Here is a 21,283-nt window from a genome sequence, read left to right as displayed (position 1 = left end):
TTTAAAAAAATTATTAATAAAATATATAAAGTTTTTATAATAAGTTTTTATTTTAAAAAAAAAACTTAATAATATTAAATTAATTATTTTAAAAAAAAATTTTAATAAAATTATAATAATATTACTTATATATAATACTTAAGGTAATATAAAAATTAAGTTAAAAATATTTAATTTTATATTATTAATAAAAAAAAATATTAAATATTATATATTAAAAAAAAAGTAAAATTATAAAAAAGTTTATTAAATAATTTAAAAAAGTTAATAATAAGATTTTATATTATATAAATAATAATTATAAAATTTTAATTTTTTTTTAAAAAGTATTTTTAAAAATAAAAAAATATATTTTTTATAAAAAAATTTTTATTATATAATAAAATTTTTATAAAAAATATTTTAAAGTAAAGTTAATTATTAATAACTTTAGTAAAGGGAATAAATAAAAAAAAAAAATATTATTTATTTTAAAAAAAATAAGCTTATTTTTTATACTTTATATAAAAAAAAAAGGTTTTAATTATATTAAAATAATCTTTAAGCTAAATAAAAAATAATATTTTAATTAATAATTTCTTAGTTACTTTTAAATAAAAAAAGTATAAACTTTTATTAAATATTATATATTATAAATATAAAACTCTTAAGTATTATTTTATAAATTATAAAAATCTAAATTACTTATATTATAAAAATAAAAAATATATTATAAAATATTATAATAACCCTTAAGTAAATATTTTAGCTAATTTAATATAAAGCTTAAACCTTAAATTAATTACTTTAAAAAAGGCTTAAAAAAGTAAGTTTTATTTATTTAAGTTATTATTTATTATATTTTTTATAATAAAAAAAAAATATAAATATAAATAAAAAAAATATAAAAATTAAAAATTATTATTTTTAATATTAAAAATAATATTAATATATTAAGTAAATATTTAATAAATAATACTTTAATAATACTTAATAATAATTTAATAATTATTTTAATATATAGAAACTTAAGTAAAATATATAAATATATTTTTTAATTTTTAAAAATAAAAAATAATTAAAAAGTTAAAAAATAAATATTTATAAATTTTATAATAATAAAAATACTTAATAATATTATTTTAAGAAAATTATAATATAATTAAATAAATTTTATTATTATTACTAAAAATAATCTTTTTTAATATTTAATATTAATAAAAACCTTAATAATAATTATTTTTAAATAGTAAATATATACTTAAGTAAAAAAAGCTTAAGTTAGGTTAATTATTATATATTTTAATATTAATATTATTATAAATTAAAATACTTTTATAATTTTACTTTAAAAAAAAATTATAAAGTTTTTATTTATAAAATATATAAATAAAATAAAAGTATTTAACTTAAAATTAATAATAAAGTTAATATTTTTATAAAAATTAATATATATAATAAACTTAAAGTTAAAAATAAAATTTTTTTAAAGATTTATTTATTCCTTAGTAAAAAAAAAGTTAAAAATGTTATAAAAATATATTAAATAAGCGTTATAATAAAGCTAAATATATTAATTTATAAATTCCTAGGGTATATTAATATTATTTATTTTAAAAAAAAAAAGTAAATTATACTTTTATATAAATTATTATATATTAAATAAGGTAATATATAAAAATTATATACTATTACCCTTAATTTATAAAATCCTTAATTAACTTTAAAGTATAAAAATCTACTTTAAGTTAAATATAAAAAATATATATTATTATATAAAAGTTTATAAAAAAAATAAAAAAAAAATAGTTTTTAAATATAAATATAAATTATATAAATTCTAAGTAATACTTTTTAAATTAACTAATACTTTTATTACTTTTTAAAGATATATTAATAAAATACTTAAGGGCTTAATAAATTATATTTATATAGTTTATTTAAATAATATCCTAATTTATAATAAAAACTTTATTAAGTATATATAATATATTTAAAAAGTATTAAATAAGTTAAAGTAATATAGAATATTTATTAACTTTAAGAAATATAAATTTAATATAATAAAAGTTTTTTATTTTAGGTTTATAATAACTTTTAAAAAAATTAAAATAAAATAAAAGTATATAAAAGTAATTATTAATTAACCTATTTTATATATTATTATTAATATTTTTATTTTTATTAATTTTATTAATTTTTATTAAAGGTTTATAAAAAATTATAATAAAATTATAATACCCTTAATTAACTTAATAAAAAAAAGGGCTAAAAGGAATATTATATTAAAAAAATAAAAATTAATAATATTTAAGAAATTTATTAATATTTTTTAATAAAAACCTATATTTTACTACTATAACCTTAATATATTAATTTATATTAAAATAAATATTTTAAAATATATAATTAATATTATATTATCTTAGTTTATAAATAAAGCCTAATATTTTATTACTTATTTTTTATAAAAGCTTAGTAAAATAAAAATATATTATTAAACCTTTAATATTAAAATATTTACTATTATAAAAGTATATAAAATTTAAAAATATTATTTTATATATACTTAAAATAAAGTAAAAGTTATTATTAATTATTTAAATTATAATTTTTTTACTAAAAAAAAAAAACTTTTAAATAAGTAAATATTATAATTATAAAAACTAGCCTTATATAATTTTAAAATTATATATAAATTAAGTAAGGCTAATTTTATTAATAAGCTATTTTATTAAGTAAACTTATATTAATTATAAAATAAAAAGTAATTATTTTTTAAATATTTTATACTTTTTATAAATAAATTTTATATTAAATTATACTTAAAAAATAAAAAAATATAAAAAAAAAAACCCTATTTTAAATTAATAATATAAAATAACTACTTAAACTTAAGGTTATATTTTAACTTAACCCCTTAAGCTAGGAAAGACTTATTAAGAAATAAGCCCTGTTTTTAATATATAACCTATAGGCTAGCTAAATTTATATAAATAATATATAAAAGTATTATTATAATATTAAAGAAATTACTTAAAATTTTATAAAAAGTATTATTTATTATATAATAAAGGGATACTTAAGTATAAAAATTAATAGCTAAATATAAAGCCCTAGGGAAAATTTATAATAAATAAAATATAAATAAAAAATATTTTTTTTATTATAAAGCTAAAATCTTTATATTTTATAATATAAAGTAAAAAATATTAACTTTATTTTATAATAATAAAATAGCTAGCTACTTAAGTATTAGTAAAAATTATATATAAATAGCCTAGACTTATTTTTAATAAAATATAAAAAAAAATTTAAAAAAATATATTAATATTTACTATATATATTAAATAATAAAGCCTTATTATTATAAACCTTATAAAAAATTAGTAATATTATTTATATTAATATAGCTATAGGAGAAGTTTTTAATAAATTTTATTATAAGGCTTTTAGAAATTATAAAAAAAAAAAAAACCTATAACTTAATATTTATTATTATTAATAAATTTATAAAATATATATTATACCTCTTATACTTATAGTAAATAACTATAAATAAGTTAATTAATAAATTCCTTTACTATATTTTTAAGTTATATAGAATTCCTAAGGGAATAGTATTAAATTAAGGGAGCTTTTTTACTAATATATTTTAAAAAACCTTTTATTACTTACTAAGTTATAAAAAAAAACTTAATATTACCTTTTACCCCTAAATAAATAGCTAAATAAAATAGTAAAATTAAAACCTTAAATATTATTTTAGGGCTTTTTATAATTAAAATTAGCTTAATTAATTATATAAGCTTTTATTTATAAAGTTTATATATAATATAATAAAATACTTAGTAATTAAGTAAATATTAATATATTTATTACTAAATTATAAACTTAACCCTTTTTTTATTAATAATAATAATTTATAATATATAAATAAAAATATTATTAATTAAGTTAATAAAATAATTAAAAATTAAGAAAATATAATTATTATTTTATAATACTTTAGTAATTTATATTATAAATAATATAATAAAAAAAAGTAAAAAAAAGTATTTAATATAAAAAATTAAATATTAATATTAATTAAGAACTTTAAACTTAGGAAACTAAGCTAAAAGCTAATACTTAAATATATAAAACTTTACTAAATTAATAAAATTATTAATATAAATAGCCTTACTTATTAACTAAGACTTTTAACCTTAGTTAAAATATACTTAATATTTAATATTATAATCCTTAAGGAATTTAAAAATAAAAATAAAGTTCTTAGGAAGCTAAAAAATAACCCCTTTATATTAAAAAAAATATATAATATTAAGAAAATTATAAAATATAAAAAAAAAGAAAAAGGCTATATTTACTATATAAAATAAAAAAGCTATAGTAAAAAATATAATTCTTAAGTATTAAAAAAGGATTTTATAAATTAGAATTTTATAAAAAAATATAAAAATAATTTTTAATAAAGTTTTATAAAGTCCTAAGGTATAAATAATACCTTAGTTATATTAGGAATAGTTTAAATAATAAAAAGCTTAGTAAGTATAATATATAAGTATTAGCTTAAAGGGCTTACTTAAATATATAAAATTTACTATAAAAAGTAAAAAAAAATTTATAAACTTCCTAAGATAATTAAAATAATAGGAAGCTTAGTAAATATAATTTATAAAGGTATATAGCTAAGGTAAGGACTAGCTTAAAGGTTTTATATAAATATATAAGATTTATAATAAAAAGTAAAGAAAAATTTATAAGCTTTTTAAAATAGCTAAAATAATAAAAAGCTTAATAAATATAATTTATAAATAGTAATATAACTAAGGCAAGGACTAGCTTAAAAAACTTACTTAAATATATAAGATTTACTATAGGAGATAAAGTAAAGAAAAACTTATAAGCTCCTTAAGGTAATTAAAATAGTAAAAAGCTTAATAAGTATAATATATAATAGTAGTAAAGGTAAGGTTAATAATATAATATATAAGTATTAATTTAAAAAATTTACTTAAATATATAAGATTTATTTATAAAGCCTATTATAGTAAAAAATAAAGTAAAAAAGAAATTATAAAAGCCCTAAAGTAACTTAAATAATAAAAAGCTTAATAAATATAACTTATAATAATATATAATATAATATATAAGTATTAGCTTAAAGGACTTACTTAAATATATAAGATTTATTTATAAAGCCTTAGTAGTAAAAGAAAGTAAAAGAAAGCTAGGGAAAACCTTAAGTAAAAATATAAATTTTATAAAAAAGGAAAACTTTATAAAAATATAAGGAATTTTTTATTTATATTTATTTACTTTTTACTATTTTTTTTTAATTTCTTTTACTTTTATTTATTTTCTTTAATTTTTTTTACTTTTTTTTAATTTCTTTTACTTTTCCTTACTAAAGCTATTAATAAATATTATAATTATTAAATATTATATTAAAATATTATAAAAGTAAAGGGGTTATAAAATATACTTTATTTATTAATATTACTTATAGTAATATTATTAATAATAAAAATTACTTTAGTTTATAATATATTAGCTTAAGAATTAAGGCAGTTTTAAGTTATAGTAATAAAAATAATATCTTAAGCTTAGTTAAGTATAAACTAAAATTATAAAAAAAATTAATAAAAAATAACTTAATAAAGCTAAAGAAAATAAACTAAAATATAAAATATAAATATAACTTAAAGATTATATAATAAATTTATAATATTTAGTTAAACTTAAGTATTTATAATTTTATAAATATAATATAAATAAAGTTATTATATTATTACTATAGTATAAGTTTAATAAATAAAAGTTATTAATATAAAACCTAGCTTTACTTTATTATAGGCTTTTTTATAATTTACTTAAAGTATAGTAATATAAGCCTAGGTATATATTAATACTTACTATATAACTATTATAAAATTAATTTATTAAGTTAGGGTTATTAAACTTAATTTTATTAATTAGGTTTATATATATAGCCTTATTAATAATTAATATAAAAATATAAGTATTATTATAATTATTATAATAAAAGTATTTATTATTATTATTTAAAAAAAAGTAAATAAAACTTTAGTAAAATAAACTTAAGGAATAAGGCTATATATTTAATATATTATAATAATATTTTACTATATTACCTAGCTTTTAATAATTATAATAATATATATAATATTTATAAATATAAAGCTTATATTAAGTTTTAGTAAAAAAAAAAAAGCTAAAATAAAATATAATTTATTTATTAACTTTTAGTAATATAATAAAAAAAGGTATAAGTATAAGTATAACTATAATTATAATTATTACTATAATACTTAGTATTAGTTTTTAATAAAATATAATTAAAAAAAGTATTATAGTAAAATTATTAATAAAAAAAAAAGAATATAATTATAATAATAATAATTAAAAATTTTATAAAAAGAAAAAAAAAATATTTTTTTTATAATTTAAATATTATAATTAATAATTATAAACCTACCTTATAGAATTATTATTATAAAAAGTAAATTATTTTATAATAAATAATTTTTATATAATTTTTTACTTTTATTTACTTAAGAATTATATTTTTTATTATTATAATATTAAATAAAGGTTTTTTATTTATAATTAAATTTTACTATAGCTTATATAATAAAAAATTAAAGCTAATATTTTAATAATATTTTATAAAAAAATATAAAAAAAGATTATAAAAAATTATATAAGGGTATATTTTAAAAAAAAAAAAATAACTTATTAAGGGCCTAAGAAAAAAAAAAGTATAATAAAGCTATAAAACTAGTAAATATTACTAAAGTTATTACTTAAAGGCTAGTTATAACTAGGATTTACTATATAAAAAAATATAAATCCCTTTAGTTTTAGAGAAGGTTAAAGATAAATATAATTATTATATACTTCCTAGCTACTTTATCCCTTTGTAATAACTAGAACCTCTCCTTGACTTTATTACTCTCTTGTACGCCGCCGTCTCTGACAGGCATCAACGCCCTTGTGCGCTTGTTTCTGTTAAATCCAGAGTAGAAAATCCATCGCCATCCAGAGCCGGCTCTAAATACCTTTGCTGTAGTCGTAGTTGGCGTAGGGATGACATTGCCGATGTTTCAAAGTCCTTGGCATACTCTCTACCCGTTTGATTGAGCATGGTTATGCGGTGGCGTCAACCGGCCTTGAAGCATCGCTTTTGTCTTGAGGCGGTGCTCTTGACGAAAGTCGTGGGATAGAGGAGTCTGTTGCCACACTGCCATCGATTCTCCTCCATTGCAGCGAGTCTCCTCGCCCGCACCAAAATGGCCCAGTCACTCAATTCCAAGCGAGTCGACGCCATCCTCGAGTCTCAGCTCCGAGATCAACCAAGCGGTAGGCGTAAAGACTCTTGAGTCTAGTGCCAAATCTAGCCTGGATCTAGCTACCGACTGCATGCCTAGGGCTCTGCCAGAATTATTAGCTTATTCAAGAAGCCGTCCAAAGCCTTCCATTCCAAGATGCTCGATACCGGGTCTTTTGCTTCTGGTCCCCCTCCTTGTCAGCATCGTTCTCGTTTCCTCTTCCGAAGTCAGCATCGACACGTCTGGTTAGTGTCTTGTATGTAGCGAACCGCAGACAGTATCTCTCATCGGCCCTTAACTGACTGGTTAATTATGGACTTTTTAGTCTCAGTGCTCTGCAAAGGGTACCAAAAGCAGTTGGATGAGACTAATCATAGACTCTATTTTGCTAGGTTTTAGACCACGACGATACGAAGCCGGCCTCTCGATTCTCTGCGACATCAAACGGCCACCCCTCTGCAGCCGAAAAAAATTTCTCCCGTTCAATTGAAGAACCAGCAACATCCTGTTTGCTTCCGACCCCAAAGCCGACAAGTAAGCCGAGCCACGTTGTTGCAACCAAATGTACCGGGCCAACGTGCGATGGGTAGGACGAGGAGTATTGGAAGAATAAAGTGTGGATGACAAGAGTACGGAGATGCTCGAAGGAAAGCTGAACTTATCGTCCGGGCCCAGTTACGACAAACCCCCATCGCAGCACGCCTTCCGGTATTTGTGAATCCCGTATCTCTTCGCTCTTGTATTTTTTGTATATTTCTTTCTGCCTCAGATGTCGAATTATTTTCGAAGCCAATATTTGGGACTCTGCCTTTTGTGTCCCCCCATCACCATGGAATTTGCTTTTGTTGACCCGATGCAGCGGTATGCTTTCAAGCTGAATCCTGAACAAAACGCAGCAATCATCAAAACCGCCGTTACGCTTTTGTCAAGCCGATGCAGCGGTATGCTTTCAACCTTAATTCGGAATAAACTGCAGCAATAATCAAAATTGCCGTTACGCGCCCAAATGTTCGCGAGAGATGAAGAATGTGCGAGATCTTCAGTCACCTCAAGATCCATATCTCAGACACTATGGAGTCCAATTGGAAACCTCATCGCAGCAATAATTAAAATTACTGTTACACGCCTAAATATTCGCAAGAATAATATTACGAAGAATGTGCGAGATCTTCAGTTGCCTCAAGATCTTCAGTTGCCTCAAGATCTTCAGTTGCCTCAAGATCTTCAGTTGCCTCAAGATCTTCAGTTGCCTCAAGATCCATATCTGACACTATGGAGTCCAACTGGAAACCTCGTTCGCCAAGACTAAGCCCAAGATTTGCAATGAAGACGAATCGATGGCAGAAACCAGTAGCGTTAGGAGTCGCTCCATACAGGTAACTTGCACGGTCGAAATCATGGGACAAGGATCAGCGTGTGTGTGTGTGTGTGTGTGTTGGAGCAGGTTGGGTTTTGTATATGGCTGCCTGGAGGAATAAAACCGGCCATCTCCATCTGGCATTCAAACAGCGACCCCAAGGCGCATTAGCTGCCCGACCATGGGCTGCGTGGTTGATGAGATTGTCTGGGTGTCTCAACAAACTTCAAGTCGCCGAAGCCCGCCGCTGATCATTTCAGCAGAACAAAGCGGCCACTGGATTCAAGAAGCCACCCACGATTCAAGGCACCCCAACCGACACCTGTTGAGTCTCTTCGTCCAGTCCTAGGTAGTCGCCCTCTCGTGACGACCCATACTCGAGTCACCTTGCCTACCAGTCGAATCGCGCGCAGCAGAACTTCGATACGTCCTCTCTCTTCAACCACGCCTTCCAGTTCTTGGTACACATGTGCAATTCCACGAAGGAGCCAATCCCGTCAGCAAGCTCAAGCACCCTTTTTGCGGCTAAATGTACGCATGTTTGGCCCAACCTGTTTTTCTTCGTCACGGTAGTGCCAATTCCCATCCAATTAATGCCATAGGTACCTGCATGTTGGCAGTATCCCAAATGACATTGACAACTCACTCGCGGTGTTTGACACGTGAACCACATTGCCGCGACAGATTTGTCAATCCCGTGAGACACCTCTAGACAACGAGAGAGTGAATAGGCAAACTCCGGCACCCTCTATCGATGCAAGGACGAATCAGAATTGCGGTCACCAGCCACACCAGCGACGCCAAATGCTTTCTTCGATAGCTAAAGATGGCTCTTGGGTCTAATCATCAACAACTTTCACAAGACAGTTTCGCCCCTGAAACCAATGAGTGGCCTATTGTGGTCTTCTCCGCTGGATGAATAGATCAAGCGGCTATGGCAAGCCTTCTGCATCTGACGACGCCGAGAGTTTGCCTGGCGCAAATTCAGACAGTGAAAGAAGGATCACCACTTTCGAACCGGATCTTTCCTCCATATTCCCAAACGCAGACAAAAGGAGAAGCAATCAAGCGACTCTCATTCCCTCGCCGCCACCGCAAGTGTTTTCTGCTTGCTGCCTGCATGATGGCGCAGATAATAATTCGACTGACAAAACCGATGTCCATAGAGATGATGACAACGAGCAAGACCTTTTCGACCCAGACGTTCAATGCAGCCGAATCCCCCATTCAACTTCAAATGCTGAAGTTTATCCTTCAAGCATGAGGGGCTAAATCCCCGGCCCTGTCCCAGACTTTTGGGATTGGTGTTTGATGCTCGGTACACGACGCCAGTAGATGCAAGCATGCAAATAAGTGGCTCTTGGATTATCCAAAAGGCTTTGGTACCAGTATGCATTGTGGTAAAGGAAAGTCTAGTCTATATAATTTGATTCGATATCTCCGTCGGTTGCAAACCCGAATTGTACTCCCCATAATAAACCCGAAAGACGAATGCCATGTGTTGAAATGTATGTCGATTGGCCTTAGTCTATTCATCTAGTCTTGCCGGATCGGACCCCCTACTAATGCCTGGTGTCTGGACTGCCTCTGTTCAACTAGGTACCAGGACTTCTAACTAAGTCGGTGCCCCTATTTTGAACACCTTGGTATATGATGAAATACAGTGAAAAAATTACTGCTCAAAACGGGCTGATACTCTATCTCTTCTCTTTCTCGTCGTATGGCTGCTTGGCGACATCGCAAGCCTTACTGGTAAGTTTTCAAATCTTGATTTATAAAGTCATCGCACTGGGTTCAGGAATCTAGTTATATCTACTTAAGATTCATGATGGCATTGCGAAAGAAGACTCGACTTGCTGGGAAATTTTCTTGGTCATCAAGCCTACTAGCTCTTTGTTCAGATGATCAAACAATGTTACAACAATCTGCAAGCCTAAGAGCCAAGTCGCAAGCCTTCCACCCACCCAGCAAGCCTACTAGGTAGTAGCATACACCAATTGCCCCAAAAGCATGTGCACGTACACGAGGGCTTCCTACTCTGCAGTTGAGAGTGCGTGCAACAGAGAGCTCGGATCCGATTTCCTTAGTCCACCGTGGCCGTCACCCACGCGCCACGCCAACATAAATCGGCAAATCCAAGCAGCCTGGTCGAATACAAGTATTTGTCCTAGATTTTATTCTCCAGGATAGCGCTGATATACTTCGTTTGTCACCGGACTTTACTCTGAAACAGCTCACGGGTTTGGTAGGCGTCATCTCTCAAGTCCAGAATATGCGATTATAACGCGCCTCGGTACGGTGCACAAGTAGGACCCGATGCTCAAGAATTGTCCCCCATCCCATACCATACCAGCCAGACGGGATGAAAAGGCCGTTGGCTTTGAACAAAGGGTTCACCTTCTCTTCCACGCGTCTCAAATTTGGCATCCCGGTCAAATGCAACGGGCGCAACATTGAACAGATTGCCAACTTTCGGGATAGTGCAATTGGACACCGCGGGTTGATCGATATGGCGGCCGGGGCATCCAGTGCATTGCCATTTCTGCCACGCTCTCCCAGCATTCACTGGTGAGTTAGGAACCACAAGCCGCCACCCTTACGCTCGTTGCTCGTATGGAGCAGACTAGACAAGCTGGTCGAATTCCTTACGGCTACTTTAACAGCTGTGTGCTACGATTCTTTGAACGTTCGTATTTATCCCGTTGTTTGAACACAGCACTGGAGGCAATACTAATGCTGTCAATGTTAAAAGTGGACAGGCTCAAACACCTACCACGGCCAGGCGATTCTTTCATTAAGGTAAGCTTCATTCGCAGCCTGTGTGCTCGATTTTCGGGTCCTTCAACCACTAGAGTCTCGCCAACTGCAGAGAGAGGCGAGATTACGTAGTATAGAGCTTATAGTCACCACAACCACATTATTTTGATTCGGGGATCTTCATGTTTGATCATCGAGACGAGCAGAGGCATAACAAGATGGAACGCAGAATCTCGGCAAGCGGGTATCGGAAAAGCAGGGATCTTGCAAATGATCGGCACGCAACGCCGCCATTACGCATAACCAACTTAACCCTTGCGACACCAATCTCAATGACATCATGACAATTTCTAGGTACTATTTAAATCAGCACAATCAGCCCGTTCAAGCTCATCCGGCCATTCTTCTATCAAGAACAATGGCTCGTCAAAAAGAGGTTCATCACCGTCATCTCGATACTCCAACGAAGGCGCGGGTTAAAGGCGCTGTTGCGTTTGCGCAGCTCCAAAAGCAGCGATACGGCCACGACTTCAGCTATCAGGATATCTTCCGATCCTTCCAAGTCAGCAAATCCCGTGGCTATGAGATACTCAAGTCGTCGTCCGATAGGACATTTCACAACGAATTCGAAGAGACTCGCGGCCGGAAGAAGCTCCTTGCAGACGAAGACCTGGATAAGCTTAAAAAGCTGATTTGGTCGCAAGATTTTGAGGCTCGCGGGTTGACTTGGTCCCAATTGCTTCCAGCGGCTGGAATAGATAAACAGATCAGTCTTTCGACTGTTCGACGACGTCTTGGAACACGGCATTGGCGAAGGTGTGTTGCTTGCCTCGGCACGCATCGGCGTAACAGCGGGAAATGATGTCATTGGGAGATTTTGGTTTTGCCGATGTATATCCTCCGGAGTTGAGGCGCTATGTGGGGCCGGGTCTCCGGCCTTGTCCCAGACATTCGGGATTGATGTTTGATGCTCGGTACAGAACGTCAGTGAATGCATGCTTGCAAATAAGTCACGTCTACTGCAAATAGGATGCTTTGAGATGATTCAGAAGATTTTGGAACCAGTATGTATTGTGGTAAAGGAAAGTCTAGTCTATATAACTTGATGTGATATCTCCGTCGCTTGCAGGCCCGCCCCGTTAACCAAAACCGAATTGTACTCCCCGTAATGAAAATGAAACACAAATGCCATGGTATATGATGAAATAGAGTGTAAACAAACTAACTCAGACACCGCTGCAGGGTGGTCGAGGAGCTAGCTTAGAAACCGCTCAGGGGGTTGGGGTTGGCCCTCTGGAATCCGCCAACCTTGCCTCCTTGGATCGTGGGAGGCACAACACTGACGCCTGTGCCCTTTGCAATCACTTTCTGGTTGGAAAGAACCTTTTCCGTTGATGGGTTTTGGTTAATTACGGCCAACATGCCATTTTGACAGTGGTTTCCCTTGGTTTGAGGGCAGTAGTACCAGATGGGAGAGTTGTCGACGACGGTGATCTGGTAGACGTTGGGGTTCTGGCCCTCAGCGGTGACAAAGTTGAAGCCGGCAAAGAAGCCAGTGCCATCAGCAAGGGGCTTGCAAGGATGAGCAAAGTCGGACTGAGCCAGGGAGTGGTTGGCAGCAGTGAAGTGCCACTCGATAGTGTCGCCGATCTCAGCAACAACGTTTTCAGGGTCGAAGTGGAGACCTCCACGGCCGACGACGACTGAGTGTGTCACGCCAGTAAGGAAAGTACGAGAAGGAAGCATGTTGCCTTCGGTGGGAGTGCCCTTGGGAAGGGCAGACACGCTGGCAACGGCAGCGGCCAAGATGGTGAAGATGCTGGAAGCGTACATTTTGAAGTTTGTGGGGTGAAAGGATGCGGAGGAGAGATTGTAGTGAGTAATTGATACTTTAATGGAAGCACTTGTCGAAGAGGGAGGTGTGAGAGAGTGGTTGTGTTGTTGTTTGTTGTGATGATGAGAAAGTGTGAGCTTCAACGGAACTACACTTGTTATTTATACATAGTTTCGATCCAAGCTCTCTTGTGCGTTCCAAGCCAACATCGTAGCTAAATTTGCAGTTTGTCTAGTACAGCCTCTCGGTTAGGATACCAACCGAGCAAGGTGCCAGTCAGTTGGTCATCTTGGGCATTACCAAATCCACCCGCCTCAGCACTAACATCGCCATCTTCCGAACCTCTAGCTGTGCTGGGCCGAGTCGTGATTGGATGTTTCACAGAACCATCCCAATTTTAGGACGTTAGCAAGACTGACCAACACGCCTGGGCTTGGGGCTGTCAGCACCATAACGGAGCTAGCTCGAGCCTGCGCCGCCACCGGCTTGGGCTAGTTCCGTCTTTTCAATCAGCTAAATGCTGTCAGCCACATCACGGCTGGTCCTATTATTAGGACAGCGTACTTACTAAGGCGTCGAGACCTTGGACTATGAATAAAACACTTGGGATGGAGACGACGACGCCAATCTCATTTGACAAACAGCCACAAGTGCGTTCTAGCTGCATACAGCTACAGCTCTGGCAATAAGCGTGCATGGGGAGCTATTTGCATTGTTCTGCTTTGTCGTGCTTGCTTGATGCGGCACCGCTTTACAAAGCATTTCTAGGAATAGACACGAGGGATGTGGAGGAACTGCAATTTTACTCAACGTCGTGCAAACTCGACCTACATGCATTGCCATTACTTGGCCGAATCCTTCCAAGATACGGAGTGCTGCAAACGGCTTCATGAACACAACTTTTACATGCTTCTTCAACAAAAAATAGGAAGGGAGAAAAAAAAGCTTCAATCTTGCGATTCCATCTACTTTCGTGATGTTGCCTCTTTCGGTCCCGACGTCATACGGCCAGCTCCTCGGGTGCCCTTTGAGTGGCGCCCAAACATCTCCAGCTTCATCCCCGACTCTTACCCGGCTTACCCACGTGGAGGCACAACACAAGTGCTGACCCCGGAGTTTACAGACTTTTGTTTCGTTTCGGTTCTTAATCTAGAGCATAAAAAATCAGGCCACATGCTAGTCTCATTGCAGTATTCTTTCCTAGAATTGCTATTGCTCTGCTTGGAAATGCTGACGCTTGACTCGGAGCTGTCGCCTTGTGGAGCAGCCTTGTGTGTCTATACAAACACGATTCTTGCTGCGTCTTTGCCCATAACATCTGCAAAGTACGGATGAGACAGCCATTTTAGCGTTTGTGCTACGAGGGACAGAGGATTCAATACAGGCCCGTCGATGTTGGATGGAGGATGCAGCCACACGCGCGGAGAGATTTCGCTGCACTGCAGCAAGGCGGAATGCCAAAACGCCTGATCCTACCCAAAGGATGACCGCCCAGCCGCCATTTGCGGAACCAGACGCAGGTCACTTTGCGGAACGAGATTGGCTTAGGCACTGATCTCGCACTGATACCCTTGTGGTTGTATTCATGCTATGGTAATAAGGTACACTTGATAAGGCAGCCAATCATGCCCAGACCCGGGGCATCCTCCCTCCCGGGCGAACCCGTACAAATCTTGACTAGTCGTGCGGAATTACGCTGACCAGTTCCCGCAGTCGATACAACGCTTCGATAATTGTTGCTTCGCGGATTTGTTCTCTCGCTCCTGGAAAGTTGAACGGTCCCCAAGCACGAGTCCCAGATGGTCCAGCGATTCCAATATACACCATGCCGACCGGTTTGTTGTCTTGAGTCCCAGGGCCAGCAACACCCGTCGTGCCGATCCCCCATGTTGTCTCGTCGCCGTCAATGTTGGTGATTCGGCGAGCTCCTTCTGCCATTTGCTTCGCAACATCCGCGTGGATGACGCCTTCAACCGCGATGAGACCGCCATCAACACCCAAGAGCTTTTCTTTGAGAGGCGTCGCATACGATACAACTCCTCCTCGAAATACGGCGCTGGCGCCGGATACAGAAGTGATGGCGGCCATGACGCCGCCGGCTGTCAAAGATTCGGCTACTCCAAGCGTTTGACCAGCATCTTTGAGCTTCTTGACAAGGTCGGATGCAATATCGTACACGGTTTCCGTGCTACGTTGGACTTCTGACGACACAGGCTCCATACTTGTCTATCGAATATATGGGTGATGCAAAGTGATTGAGATGAACAAGATAGTTCGGAATGGGTACTCTTCTAACAAACAGCGTCTTCTCTCGGAACTGTTCACAACAAGTTTTACCATGGCCTTTATACAAGATATTCGCATCGAGGAACAGAGTCCTACGAGCGGCCGCATTGCAGGGAACGGAGTTTCATGGGCAGTCTGGTGGGATTTCCGTTGTTGCCTACAGATCTCTATTCTCATTCTCCGTAACACGTAGCCACAAGAGAGCGGGAATCCTGCAGCCTCGAGATATGGATTTGCCAAGCAGTACCCCAAATCAGCTATACAGCATCTCGTGTCCCCAATTTAATGACGACAATGACACATGTTCGTTCTAAGAAGAGGCGGCGATGGTGTAGCAAGAATGAAGTAGCTATAGTAGTAGTCTTTAGAAACTAGCAGTTTGCTACCCTAGTAGATCAAAGATTATTCTTTTATACCATGCAGCAACAATTTGACTCGTAAATCATTCACAACAGAACAATACATCAAACCTGTCCGGAGTGACGGAGTCTTTTCCTCTCAAGCCCTTGTCAAGTGGTGCTAACAACTTCAAACAAGTTTAACGGCAACACAGTATTCCGAGCAGGAATTTCATCTCGTAACTATAACAGCCCACAAGGCCGCAAGGAAGCAGAGTCTGCCTCGCCTCAGGCTTGTTCAACTTCCAATAGAGAACCATCTAATCAGATTAGGCAGACGACAGATCTTTCAAGGATCCTTCCACGGTATCACTGCATTGTATATTAAACACTAGAGGCTTGGCACGATTTTAACCTTAGAGTCACTCATTATCTGCATATGCCAATCTGTCCTTACACTAGGGTCAGTTGCTGCCTCTCAGATTGACTCATAAACACGTCCAGCTCGAAACACGTTGCGTTTACTCCTATCCTTTCGTATCGGAGAGGCGCTCCATCAACGCATCGCAGGATGAGAAGGTGCGTCGTAACAGTCTCAGCGCTCTCCTCCGACTCGTCCCATTCGGAACAAGTTGTTCGGCCAAAGAGTAAACAAAGAACTTGTGAGCCAGAGGGAACAAATCCTCTCCCGGGTATGTCTAACTTGTAGTCCGGAGTAAAAGTGGCAAACTGCCCGCCAATCTGCAACCCATAATCTTCCGTAGCTCTGCTGTCGGTCAAAATGCTGGACGTACCCGAGTTATCTTTCTGTGACTCCAAGATGCTTGTCCATTCTTGGCCGTGGTATACAACGCCGGAAGCAACGTGTCCGGAGAGCAACATCATTCCGCTCACCACATCACCTAAAAGAGGATCACCAGAGTACTGCACGTCGCTTCCCAAGAACTCAACGCCTTCTAGAGAGACTTGCCAGCACTCTACACCTCCAGACACGGATGCCCATGACCATGTTGGCATACGCATATCAGGCCGTGGATGAAGGGGCGGCTCGCTGAGATACCAGAAGAACGTCTGTTCAAGCTCCTTCTCCCAGAACCCACAGAGATACTCTGTTGCGTCGTAATCTTTTGCTGATGCAATCGCCTTACCAATCCCTGCCAAAGCTGGAAGTCTATCGCTCATGACCGTAAGCGGACGCTTAGCATAGCCTTTAATTACCTGGGACCATGCTTTCGATGCGGGAGATTGCTTGTACCAGTCTTGAGCGCCCGAGATGCGCGTATTGTTGTCATACCACCCGCATTCGCACCGAGTCTCCTCAAAGCATTCCCAGATGAGCTCGTTTTGCGTAAAGTGAAGCATCCGGCGTGACAACATCTGCTCCTGATACACCCAGCCTCGGTTCAAGAGCGGCCATTCAAAGTCTGGATTCTCGGCAGCCATGGTATCAGCGCTGGATTCGATGCCGAGCCAGGTGAAGTGATGCTTCCTACGACGTATAAAGATGGACTGGCCATCGATTTGGGCGACATCTACGCATATTTCCTGGGGCGTGCTGTGATCTCGAAAGAGACTTTGATCGGGCCGGTCGCACCACGAAGCCGCCACGGTAAGTTCAGCATTCGTATAGATGGAGGCCATAAGCGCTGCCTCTCGTTTCCAGTCGTCCTTGTCATCTTGAATGATGCACAAGCAATCAATCCATATGTACTCGATGCCTAGTCGACGTAGCACAAGTACGACATCCTGCATCATCCGAGGTAAATTTGCTACAGGCATACCATGCTGCTTTCGATCCAGAAGATTAGACGTCAAGAGGGACTTGGACGGCGTTTCTTCTGTCCACCTATGGCTCAGAGCCGCGTAGGGTACAGCAGCCGGCTTCTCGACGAGCTCGAGAGTATTACTATCAGCCCGGCCGTCTCCCAGATAGAGTAACCGATTAGGCACAAACTCCGGGTCGCCGACTTGACACCCGCCATGAGAAGTCCGACATTCCGTTAGCCACTCTGCTGCCTGATCGAGAGCCTCGTTGTCTCCGGTGGTGCGTGAGAGCTTGTGGCCTCGGCATAGCACGACGTGCGGTGAGGGATCATCCGCGAAAAACACCGGCCTGTCCAACGGCGTCTCGCTACTACAAATCTCAAAGACTTGGCTGGTACCATCGGCACTTGAAATCTCCAGAAGTGGACTCCCCGGTGAGTTTAGGTGTGGCTCCAACCTTGCCACTTCGAAGCCGGCGACGCCAAAGCTTTCAAATGCCGAGGCGAGAGCCTTGCACCGATCACAGCCGCGCTTGGAGGACTTGATTAAATCTGCATAGCTAAACTCGTGGTCGTCGCTCTCTGCAAACGCGTACTCGTACCGGCCGCCTATGTCGGATGAGAGTGATTTGGCCGTCGGATTGAGCTCAAAGAGACAGGCACCGCACCACTGCCGTTCTTTCTTCGGGAGCAACGACTTGAACAAATCGAGCATGGTTTCTGATGTCTGTATCCGGACTTTGACGCCCAATGAGAGTCAATCTTTCCGGTGACAGGGGGGAGAGACTGCAAAGGAAAAAGTCTTTCGAAAAGGGCAAATGGAGGGGCAAAGGGGTTTTCTTTTTTCTTTCCCGAGTTGCCTTTTACTGTCGGGTGTCGAAGAAGGGCGTCTGACAACGCGCCGAGCACTGCTCCGGAATTCCGCATGGAGGGAGGCGTTGACTCTTGACCGGGTTTATGCGAGCGCTCTACTCCGTACAGGCGATATCGACTTGCGAGGAGTTTTAAACGCCGAGGTGCAAAGTCCTGGGCGAATAGTACTAATCGCGTACCTAGTGCAGAAAAGGCTGCTTCTGCTGACGCCCTCTACTCGTATGTGAGCGCGCTTGTGATGTTGCAGGGGGGCTGAGTGAACGATTATTCCATATTAAGGGGGACTAAACTAGGCACGGAAAAAGGATTACCATAGGCCATTCCGGAGCTTGAGCGAAAAGACGCTCGTGAACGTATCCGTTTTGCAGTGATTGGCCAATCCTGCTTATGCGTTTCACGGCATGACCTACAGAGATGCAAACCGCGACGAGTTTTTGGTTTGCCGGACGGATACACAGCTTATTTTGCTGATGGCAGCCATGGATACGAATTAAGGTCCTTCTGTCTTTGGAAAGGTGCACGTATGACCATGGCTAGACCTGAGAATAACATGTGAATGCGCTTTTGTAGGCGCGTCGTTTCCATCCCGCGCGCGTAAGTCTGCTGTAGTAGGAACAGTGACTATCCGCAAATGTATCCGGAGAGAACCAAGTCCAGCAGAGTCTCTGCGGTTACGGCTATGAAGATATGACTCTTCATGAACATTCATGATCAAGGAGATTTCCACTTAAGCATAATGAGTATCTTGTACGTGTAGTATTGTGACCAGCATCGAACTGCCGAATCGTGCCGTTGCGGGAATGCCTAGGGGGCGTTGTAAGCATGGATGGAGCAGCCTCTAGCGGCTGACCATGGGATTTTGCATCGCAAGATTTCCCGTTTGCGAGAACCCCCTACCCTACTGCAGATTCAATTACGTCGTTTGCGAAGAAGATTTTTGCCCGTTAATACGATGATGCCCTTGTTCGGCCTCTAGCTTTGCGAGGCAATATTTTCCGGCTTTCTGCATCGAGATAAAGCTCGTAAAGTCTATTCGAACAGTACGATTATCAGTTGAAGAGTGAACGATTCTGGATTTCAATTGTCTCCTGAACGGCTGATGGATTAGGCAGACACATTCTGGGTACCGACGCTCCGCATGTATAAGACGCATGTCTAATATTTTCCTATGCTAAGCTCCCAGTGACCTGAGCTTATTATGCAGGCCTGCATGGTCCAATACAACGTGGCAGCGCCATCCCGCCGGCATGAGGATTATCACCAAAACCGGCATCTTAGCTGGCACCGAATAGTCTAAGGACAGCTTCGTATGCTAGACAAGATACAGCAAGTGATATGCAAAACGCCCGGCAAGCGGCATTGCTTGTGCATAGTCAGCCTCTCGCGCTTCAGGGCTAATTTTCCGGTAGGATGGACGCGTCTGACGCTTCACACCATCAGGGTAGCACCTGAGCTTGAAGTGGTCGTGGCTGTCAGAGCTGCAATGGTTGGCTACGGGTTATGGATCATCGCTTCAAAGCTGCTGTCAACTCGCTTTTCGGAACACATCATACACGCCGAATACCTGTAGTAGTTATGAAGCAACATGTACCAATCTCACGATTCGGCATTATTACCCCAGAATGTGAGAATTGCGGAGAAACAAGCGTAGCACGAGGATGCTCTTCGTATTCATCAAAGTAGTAATCGCAATTTAAGCTTACAGCACGAGGCACTCGAGAGAGCCATCTCAGGCAGAGACAAATCACACTCTTGGGGTCCATGGGTTGCTTTCGTGAGCATGGCCGCATGGCGGCATGTTCACGCCGCAGGAGCTCCATTGCTTTGAGAAATGCGGCCGAGGATCCAGGCTACCGTAGCAATACTTGCGGGCAAGGAAACAGGTGGGGGATCAGCTGTGCTGATTCCCCTTGTTCGAACATCTTTTGAGCTCACGGACTCGAAGCTCGTCGATCCGGGCCACCGCCGATGACTGGGATAGGAGCGACGATTTTGCCGGCATCCCGTGCAACTGCTTCGGAACGTGCTCAACTCCTCAACTCCGGACTCCGTGGCCTGCCCCTGCCTCTGCTTTTCCTCCGCTTCAACGAATCACTTGGCAACTGTGGTTCCTAGATTGGCGTATCCTATTAGTGGTAAAACCAACCAGGTCTAGCTTGAAAGGTCGACGAATTGTGGGAATTTGCCCCCCCCCTCGCTAATTTAAGGTCCCTGGATGGGTGACTTTTTGTCTGTCCCTGACATTTTACAGTAGCATTTACCACCGCTGAGTCCCGTAGGAGCGCATTGTGTGGATGGCTCAACTCTCTATTGGAAGAGGAAGCGAATTTTATCTCTCCTTGAGTAACAGACAGGGCTGGTGCGGCTGACAACTGCAACTCTAGTCTGACTCGGGATTCTCGGTTTGATTTTGACCGCCCGAGTCGCGATTCTCTGGCTGCCGAATCTCTGATCGTTCTTGTCTGAATAGGGAGTAAGAGCGAGATGTTGAAACCGGCAACCAACCAGGCTTTGATCCACAACGGCCCCGTGAGCTGGTGATGTCCAAGATGGGCATGGAAAATGGGAAAACGGCTCCGGGTATTCGCATGTGTAGGGAGTACCCTAGATTTATGACTTTGGTGGTACTATACCGAGTGGTGCTGCTACAGTAGGATCCATCTCGAGTGTAAGCCATTCCACGATGAGATGAGCGTTCCGTAGTATTACTTGTTTACTCAAAATCAGCGGGTTCGCCCTGA

At 37.1% G+C, this 21,283-nt stretch overlaps 4 protein-coding genes across 4 annotated transcripts; 1 reads left to right on the top strand and 3 right to left on the bottom strand.

Moving 5' to 3' along the window:
* Window positions 1-11,866: 11,866 nt before the first annotated feature.
* On the top strand, window positions 11,867-12,310 carry Triagg1_2703 (uncharacterized protein; the record flags this gene model as incomplete). The annotated part of the gene is made up of 1 exon (XM_062896914.1): window positions 11,867-12,310. The coding sequence occupies one exon, from the start codon at window positions 11,867-11,869 to the stop codon at window positions 12,308-12,310; it is 444 nt and encodes a 147-aa protein (XP_062758320.1).
* Window positions 12,311-12,708: 398 nt separating this feature from the next.
* Window positions 12,709-13,281, bottom strand: Triagg1_2702 (uncharacterized protein; the record flags this gene model as incomplete). The annotated part of the gene is made up of 1 exon (XM_062896913.1): window positions 12,709-13,281. One exon carries the CDS (start codon window positions 13,279-13,281, stop codon window positions 12,709-12,711), a length of 573 nt encoding a protein of 190 aa, XP_062758319.1.
* Window positions 13,282-14,959: 1,678 nt separating this feature from the next.
* Triagg1_2701 (uncharacterized protein) lies at window positions 14,960-15,502 on the bottom strand (the record flags this gene model as incomplete). The annotated part of the gene is made up of 1 exon (XM_062896912.1): window positions 14,960-15,502. One exon carries the CDS (start codon window positions 15,500-15,502, stop codon window positions 14,960-14,962), a length of 543 nt encoding a protein of 180 aa, XP_062758318.1.
* Window positions 15,503-16,359: 857 nt separating this feature from the next.
* Triagg1_2700 (uncharacterized protein) lies at window positions 16,360-18,384 on the bottom strand (the record flags this gene model as incomplete). The annotated part of the gene is made up of 1 exon (XM_062896911.1): window positions 16,360-18,384. The coding sequence occupies one exon, from the start codon at window positions 18,382-18,384 to the stop codon at window positions 16,360-16,362; it is 2,025 nt and encodes a 674-aa protein (XP_062758317.1).
* Window positions 18,385-21,283: the final 2,899 nt, after the last annotated feature.

This window comes from Trichoderma aggressivum (assembly GCF_033847375.1).
Source record: "Trichoderma aggressivum f. europaeum strain CBS 100526 chromosome Unknown scaffold_007, whole genome shotgun sequence".
Lineage (NCBI taxonomy): Eukaryota > Fungi > Ascomycota > Sordariomycetes > Hypocreales > Hypocreaceae > Trichoderma > Trichoderma aggressivum.
The sequence above is the reverse complement of the archived record's forward strand: the minus strand, read 5'-3'. Positions and strand labels throughout refer to the sequence as shown.